At 43.5% G+C, this 8,558-nt stretch overlaps 1 protein-coding gene across 1 annotated transcript in view; it reads right to left on the bottom strand.

Annotated features, from left to right (window-relative positions):
• Positions 1-1,268: 1,268 nt before the first annotated feature.
• The window catches only part of ankrd11 (ankyrin repeat domain 11), a 121,413-nt gene continuing 114,123 nt past the window's right edge, over positions 1,269-8,558 (bottom strand). Inside the window, exons 10-14 of the mRNA XM_079555322.1 lie at positions 5,957-8,540; positions 5,775-5,873; positions 5,191-5,334; positions 5,024-5,116; positions 1,269-4,944 (exon numbers count right to left, since the gene is read on the bottom strand). Coding sequence (XP_079411448.1) covers positions 4,759-4,944; positions 5,024-5,116; positions 5,191-5,334; positions 5,775-5,873; positions 5,957-8,540 — 3,106 coding nt within the window. The 3' untranslated portion in view covers positions 1,269-4,758. The remainder of the gene's footprint in view (positions 4,945-5,023; positions 5,117-5,190; positions 5,335-5,774; positions 5,874-5,956; positions 8,541-8,558) is intronic.

Raw genomic sequence — 8,558 nt, 5'->3', positions numbered from 1 at the left:
GTGAGAAAATATCCACATGGGCCCGATTTACACTTAACTTTATTTGTATGTGATAAATAAGTTGATATTCCACCAGAAAATGGCTAAAAAGAGTGAAAAATTGTGTTTCTCTAAAGATTCTATTTTCCCCCTCGGCGAAGCCACGCCCCCTTCTATGACGAGATGCTGTCTGTATCTTGCAGCTGTTAGCATACATTTCTATAGACAAACATTAGCTAAACACAGTATTAAAAAAAAAAGTCGTGGTACAACTCCAGTAGCTGCTGAGTTACTGCTGGCTACATCTAACTCACTGTAGTGTTTTAATGTCAACAATAACTCCAGTGTTTTAACGTTTAAAATCTCCATTAGTTTATAATTGCTGTTAATCCCATGATTCTTAGCGATATAACATCACATTGTTTTTGTAGGCTCATATCACAATATGATATGGGGGCAGACTCAGTAGGGCAGTAGTTTGCACCAGCTCTGACTGGTGCAAACTGTCATTGTGCCCATGGGCAAGACACTTGACTCACCTTGCCAATGTGGTGTGGCTGTGGGAGTGAGTAGTTGGTTGGTGATCGGAGGGGCACATGGCACAGAAAAAGTATTATCTTAGAGCTTCACTTCCATATAGTAAGTCTGTCCCAGGGCTGCTGTATGTGGCTAAGCTTACCCCCAGCATGGAGCGAATGAATAATCACTAGTAATACTTTGAGAAACTTGTAAAGTGCAATATTAGTGGGCCCCTGCCCTGCCATACAATATTTTCAAAGAAATGTAAGATCATTCGAGTCTGCTGTGAGCTACTTTTCGCTTCAAGTGCCCTACAAAGAATAAGCAGTTTGTTTTGTTTGAGGTGTTCTAACAGCAGTACATTTTGCCTCAGGGCAAAGTTGAGTGACATCATGTGCATGAGGCGGCCGTGACTCAGATACAGGTTTAACAACACAAGCTCAAGCACACAGCTTTGATGTAACTTCTGTACATGTGCTTTCACTCTTGCTGTTTACTGGAAGCAGGCTTTTAAATATAGTAAGATTACGTTCCTGTGGCGCATTATAGATGACCTTACTTCTTTACTTTGGCTTAAATAAACTCTTTTCAACACAAAGTATCAAAATGTGTCAAAGTTAAGAGAAACAGGCCTACTGAATTATACTGTCAAAATACCCATAAAGGTAAATTCATCATGAAATACATCAAGCCTAAGTAAACAAATAGAGGGTTAATTTACTTTCATTTATTGCACAAAACCCAAGAATCATAGGACGACTGGTAATATTTCAAAGTTTTATTAACGAACATAATCTCTGAGGAACAACAGCAGTTCTCGCGCTCTCTGTACATGCAACTGTAGAAAATAACAATTTAGATATTTACTTTTCAGTTTGAGTTTTTTCCCCATCCATCCTCATTTTCTCGCATTTCTCCCGTGTTTTTTTTTTGTGTGGAAGATTTTCCATTTTGATGGGTTTTTTTTGCAGGAAATCAACAACAGCTAGAGGTGAAAGTACTGGATTCGTTACAGCACTGACGATAGCATCAACGACCACCCCTCCCCCGTAACCCGCCCCCTTTAGCTGCTCCGACAATATGTACATAAATAAACTACATTGTACAAATAAAAAAATGTTACATTGGTACATCGTAATCAGCCCGTACTCAGCTGTTATTAACCCCACATTCTACGCAATTTTTCAGACTAGTACAAAGAGGAGGGTGCAAAAACGTCCTGGGAGATTTTATTATTTACAAAGCTATGTACAGTATGTCTCGTTCACGCATTAACAAGAAGGAAAATTTACACAGCGGAGACCAACTTCAGTTCAAAAACATACCACAGGTGTCAGAAAAAAAAACTAAACAAAAAAATTATAATAAATAGGCTATTTCTCATCATTTTAAAGAGTAGTTCGCCATGCTTTGTCTTCTAAAAAAATATAAGGAAAGAAACAAAAAACAGCTACAGTTTGGGTTTCATAAAAAAAAAAAAAAAAAAAATCAAAGAAAACTAGAAAAAAAAAAGGCTTGAAATCGTGATTCTAATATTATGAAAAAATATCACTTAAACACAAGTAAATCTAAGCTAGTGAATGTAAGAGCGTAGAGGTAATATGTTGCTGACTGTATTTTCACCATGGCCTAGTGCTGCTCGTCTGTACATCAGTCTATCAAATATCGTAAAATATGGCCTAAAATATACTGTTTTGACTAGATATCTATGAACAGGATATTGCTTTTGGGGGTTGGGTAAAAAGTAACTTGGGAGCAGCCATCCCCATCACCATTTCAAGCCTTTGTTGGGTTTGAATAAATGAAGTTAAATCAAAGGCAGGGCATAATTACACTGTTAAAATTATGCAAAAATACATGTTATTGTTATGTCTTGTAAACAATAGTGAGGGTGTGGTCGTTCAGGGCATTTAGTAAAATGGGATACATTCAGCTTGATAAGCAATGTGATTGACATGCCACTGGTGTATGTTTTACTACTATACAGGAACAAAATTAACCCCTAAATAAGAATGAACACACAAACACAAGTATTTAGCTAAAAAACAAAACAGTCGTCATCCCCAAAAAACGGTAAATGAAATGAAAAGAAAAAACATGAACAAGGGGGCGGATAAAAGCTAATAGTATGGATGTCTGAGTGATATCTAGCCACCTCAACAGCACGGTAACCACTGACTAGACATACCATACACAGCTGTGCTCACTGACACTTACTGAGTGAATTATGGGAAATATTGCCATCTGAAAACACACAAGCAACTCTCACAAAGACTGGCAGCCAATTTGATGACAGGGCAAAGAAAGTTTTATGTACTAAAAGTCGTACAAATCAACATCGTTTAAGTAAAGACGATAAAACGGATCTATATTGAGCATTACTAGACACTGGCGGAGATTTGTGTTATGTCCTTTTTGGTACATACTGAGAGAAGAAACAAGTCTCTTAACTGCTTGGGCCTGAACAAACCATGGTGAAATACACAACATGAGGAAGTAACTAACTTTAAAAATCGGTGACAACTTTGAAGCTTAAAAGGAGAAGGAAGATTGTGAGCCCATGTAAATAAATTTAAAGATAAAAAACCAAAACAAAAACCAAAAAAACAAACAAACGCCCATCCATGGTAAAGGCCACAGGTCTCTCACATTACGTTTTGGCTGTGATGAACAGAACTACTGGCGCCATCAAGTGAGCAAACGTTGAATTACGAGAATGATCAAGGGGCAGACAAATTAAACATGGAATGACAATTGACAGCTTAAAGAACAGGAATAAGATGAGACCCGTGTCTTGTTAGTTTGAGACAATGACTGATTTAGTAAAATAAAAACAATTAACATGACACTTTGTTGATGAATGACATAACTTTCATCTCACCCATAAATATCTATGACTTTGCCCAACAATGAGTACATTTTTCACTGAAAAAGGCATTTTCTTGGCTCAAAAAATTTCAGATATAATTGTGTAGTAAAGCAATGAATAATAATCCTCTGTCTATTCTTTAAATAAATCCTTGATAACTATTTTGCTACATTAGAGGGACTATGTGGAGGTTGGCTGTGGGTTAGGCCTGTTTTATCAGAATACTGTGTGTGTTCAACTGTGCACTAGAGTCACACACGTTTGGCCCATGGATATGAAGGGGAAAGTGCTGCCCAAAGTGAATTGTACATAAAAAGATAATTTTTATTTCTTTTACGTTTTTTCTTTACACTTAACTGAGTGATATTACAGTACATAGGTTATTTACAACTGTGCAGTAATGTGTGGCAAAATAAATTATCTAGAAGGCAGCAAGAATACATTGGTTAACGAATATAAAAACTGTACATAATTTACGGAATACAACTTTTTTCTGTTTTCTTTTGTTTTTTTTTCCATTAAACTAATATTGGCTCTGTAGTGTTTCAAGTCACTTCCTCAGAAACAATGAAATGCCCAAGTAAAGAAAGAGACAAAAACAATATTTCTCTTCTTCCGCCCAACCACAAACTCTCAATAGTCTTTTTGAATTGTAACATTCGTTATGGTTGTATTTTCTGGTTGTCCTGTGGTGTTTTTGCAGTCTATGGCGCTCTCGTGTTTGTGGGAAAAGGCGTGGAGGAGAGGACACTCCAGTCTGCCCTCAGGTCCAGCCTTGTCCCGGTGTGAGCCGGGGGTAGGTTCAGTCTGTCCTCCGCTCCTGGCGCTCACTCTCGCGCAAACATGTGTACAGTCTCTTCCAGCTGCCAACACAGCAGCACAGATCTGATGAAGCTCCAGCAACATCCAGTGGGCCAGCTCTGCTTCTCCTGGTTCATGGGAGCTTCTTGTCAGTCCTTCCGCGGGACAGGCACCATTCTGGAGGAACAGCCCCTCTCTGGTGCCCTCAGAGGCAGGTCTGCTGAAGCCAGGACCAGAAACAAACTCAGAAAACGGATTTCTGTCCTGTAACTCCCTTAACCGAGTGTTAAGAGTTGTGGCCCGATGTCAGAATATCAAAGCAAACACTGTTTTTGCTTCTTCAACTCTGATCAAAGAAAAGCATAAAAACTTTGAGGATGAAAGTGCAAGTTGTGTTCTGTCTCTTTCCCCAGTAAAAACGCAGTTCCTTCTTCACGAAAGGGAATCGAGAGCAAGTTTTTGATTTCTTTTCAATATAATATAGTCTTTTTCACTCTGAAGTCTTTTCTTAAACTTGCTAGCCCTTTCCATTCGTTCTTAGTAACGAAGTCTCTTTGAGAACATGGTTCAGTCTGAGTGAGGCGACGCTGTCATGCGGGCAGCAGGACAAAATCGTCGTTTACGTCGACCATTGGCACGTAGAAGGACGGCACCTCGTTGACACACAAAGACTTGTGCCCTGCTGGGTCCAGCTCTTGCACCTTCAGCTGCCACTCCATCCTCTGCACCGCATTGAGCGCTGCTGCTTCATGCTGTTGCCGCATTAATAAGCATGTCTGGATAGAGGAAAAACCCAACGGTTAACTATTGTTCATGTTTAGCACATACATCTCTAGAAATGTGACAAAACCTGACCTTCATGCGGTCGTATTTGTCATCGACATCCTGGATCCATGAAATGAACTGCCGAGCATTAAAGCGATCTCTCACAGACTTGTTTTCATCGCCCTAAAACAAAAACGTTTGTGAACTCATTGTAATAACACGATTATTTTATAATCCATCTCTGGTTGCCGTCCTACCTGGCTCTCTGATGGCATATTGTAGACTTCTGAGTCTAAAAGCATGGTGCAGGCGCTGAACGGCACGGCCTGATTGGCTATTGTTCTGGCCGCTCTGCAGTGGACCCTCAACACTTCCTGCTCACATGACACAATCAACTTTTCCTGTAAACACAGACAAGAAGCAGAATGAACATCTGAGAAAAGCATTACTAACAGCTATAATTACAAGAAGCAGGGTTACTCAACACTACCAACGCTAAATATCAAGAATGGGTTTTAACAGCTTGAATTGAGAATAATAATCTTGTTTTGTGTGGTTTTCACTCATAGATACTTTTTCAAGTTTACGTTGCTAGTCTGAGGATATTTCTGTTCTGAGGTCATTTAGAAAGTAAAATTGCCAATGGGACAAGTGCAACTTTTTTACCCTATTGGCAAATAAAGACAAAATGTACTGAAACAAGTCTGAAACATTCTTTTCTATTCTACATGCGAAATAATCTAGGTCAAATGCCTAACAAAATCTTAAATAATCAAAACAACTCAAATTTTAATTATGATGCTCAATTTGAGACATTTAACATAATCTACATATTACATACCCGCTCAATGCTATGCTGCAGTCGAAGCTTCCCTCTCACTGCCTCCTGCTGCCGAAAAAGCTCTTTCAAAGGCTCCGACAGCGATGGAGGTGGAGCAATCTGTCAAAGCATAATCAACATAAATAAAGCTTTCTTCACTTTCACAGCTTACAAAACATTCCAATACATAAACTTCCCCTTACCACAGGGATGTGAAGCTTGCTGAGAGGCTTGCCATCCAGCAGGTAGGAGCCTGTGTAGGTGACATACTCAGCATAACACTGTGGAGCCTGTGGTGTAATGTAGCACAGGATTTTCCGCTTTTCCTCTATCTTCTTCCTGATTTGGAGGTACTCAAAGTAAGGATTGGAGCGGTCACTGTGGTACGGCTCAATGTCGTCCAGCTTAATGGCATTGACGACTACAGCTAAAGTCTGCTGGATCATCTCCCTGGTTTGCTTCATGGCTGTATTCATGAGCTGGACTTGAACCTGCTGTCCCGCTGGCCTTGCAAACTTTCTCTTGCGCGGGTGCTGTGTTTGGGTGTCCTCGTCCTCCGCCGGAATGGGACGGCCTTTCGTGGTTTTACTGAGTACCACTGTTGGGGAGGTGGTTACAGTGGAGGCGACGCTAAGCACAGAGTCTTTGTCTTTCTTTAGAGAGAAGGAAGACGCTGATGTGGGGGTCGGGGTCCTCGTAGGTAAGTGGTTGATGCTCACGACTGGATTGGCAGTTATGGAGGTGAGAGAGGTGGATGAGGTCAGTACGCTGGAGGTAGGAGGGGCAACAGCAGAGGGATTGTTCTTGGCGCGATTGCGGGTCATTCTCTGAGGGATTTCGTCCTTTTTGGGGATATCTACAGGCGTGGACAGAGGGGTGAGACTTACAGCTGGCAGCTTGGGCATGGTGTCCTGAGTGCTTGGGGGGTCCACAGGGCTGGGGAGGGTTACTGGAGGAGGCAGAGGGGTGCATGTAGTGAGTGGTTCGACAATTGGCTCAGGCTTCTCCTCCACACAGCTCTCTGGTTTTAATACAGAGAGTGGCTCCAGTGGGATGTGCAAAGACTGGAGAGCGTGGATCTGAACATGAGGTTGTTGAACAGAGTCTGTTTTCACTGAAGAGAACAAAATGTTTGTTTCTGAGGCCTCAGGAGGACTGTACGGCACGCTTTGAGGCTCAGGCTCCAGCTCAGGTTGGAAGCTGGCATGTGGTGATGGGACAACCAAGTCTTGTCCCATAGGCTCCCGTAAACCCAGCTCCCCTGTGGGACACAAGGGCTTGGTCAGGCCTAAAGGATCCACCTCCATCACGTCTGGCTCATCTGAGTCTGTGATGTGTCTGATCTGAGATGAGACCGACTTGTGTTCAGAAAGTTCAGCTTCTCGAGCATTAACTTCCTCCGCTTTGTCTGGGAGCGGGAGGTCTGGTAGAGAGAAGGGCCCCAGGTCGTCCAGCTCATCTGTGTCGGCAGAGAATGGATCAGCCCATGGGACAACAGGCTCAGGAGCCACGACAGGTGCAGGGTGCATGTGCTCCTCTGTAGTCTCGTAAATGTGAGTAGACTGCCTGCTCTCAGGCTCTATGCATGCCGCCTCCTCGGTGTCCATCTGGTGCTCCTCAAGACCCGACTTGTTGCAGTCCTGGAAGAAAGACTCCAGCCGATTTGAGGATGAGGAGGTGTTTAAATAATGAGTCTCATCGTCCATCCCAGAGTCTGGTCTTTCTGGTGACGGAATTTCTGCCACAGCTTCTTTCTGCTCATCAAAGTCCTGGTCTTCTTTATGCCACCTGTTCCACGTGTTATAGGGAGAGCTGATCACAGGGTGACCTGCTATATGCTGCATCTCATTATCAGAATGAGAATAAGGGCTGGTTATTTTGGAAACTGCTGCCTCAATCTCTCCATAATTTCGATGAGGAGATTTTAGGTCCATATCAGCATTCCAACCCATGTTGTGATCGTAGCAGCTCTCGTCATGGTCATTGGTGGGCTGTGCGGGGGAGATGGGCTGCACCTCTGGCTCATGGTGAATGGGCGACTCTGCAGACCAGTCTTTCCTCAGAGGGTCCATGTTCAGGGAGTAGGTGCAGGGCGGTCCGGGCAGCTGGGCTTCCTCTATCGCACAGTGGTCTGTATCAGCTGTATCAGCTCTGTCCTCTTCCTCCTCCTCTTCCTCCTCCTCCTCCTCTTCCTCCTCCTCCTCCTCTTCTTCTTCCTCCTCCTCCTCTTCCTCATGCACCGGGTCAGTGGCAGGCGGCAAGTCTGACAGCACCATGTTGGGCTCACTGTGGTGCGGCTCGGAGATATCATCTATATCCAGAGGTAAAGCTGCCGGGGCAGGAGTGGGGGGAGCAGCAATGTCAAAGCAGGGCTCTTGTGGATCTGGCCTGTGCACTGGGGTGGAGGGTTTGGGCAGGAAGCTACTGTACACACTATCAGCTAAGTGGTCAGTGCTCTCTGCTCCAGCCAGTCCTGGGGCCACCACATCAGGCATGGAATGGACAGGCTCTCTCCGGGGCGACAGCAGCCTCATGGGGGAGAAGTATGGTGGGGACACACACTCAAGACGGTCCACAGAGCCAGCCTTGTCCTCCAGAGTCTGAGAGACAGGGTCATAGTCACCCGCTGTATCGCTTTGCCGGAGGAACTTTTCTGCTTCCGCTTTAAACTCCTCCTCTAAAGGCCGCCGCACGTCTGACACCTCGGAGCGGCTCACGAGGGGCAGTTGTAGGTTTTTAGCAGGAGTTGGACAGGTACCCTCTGGGAAACTCTGTGAGTTTGCATATCTGCAGGAAGAGAAGAAA

This window comes from Gobius niger (assembly GCF_951799975.1).
Source record: "Gobius niger genome assembly, chromosome: 4".
Taxonomy (NCBI): Eukaryota; Metazoa; Chordata; class Actinopteri; order Gobiiformes; family Gobiidae; genus Gobius; species Gobius niger.
Note: the sequence above shows the minus strand (reverse complement) of the source record. Positions and strands in the feature narration are given on the sequence as shown.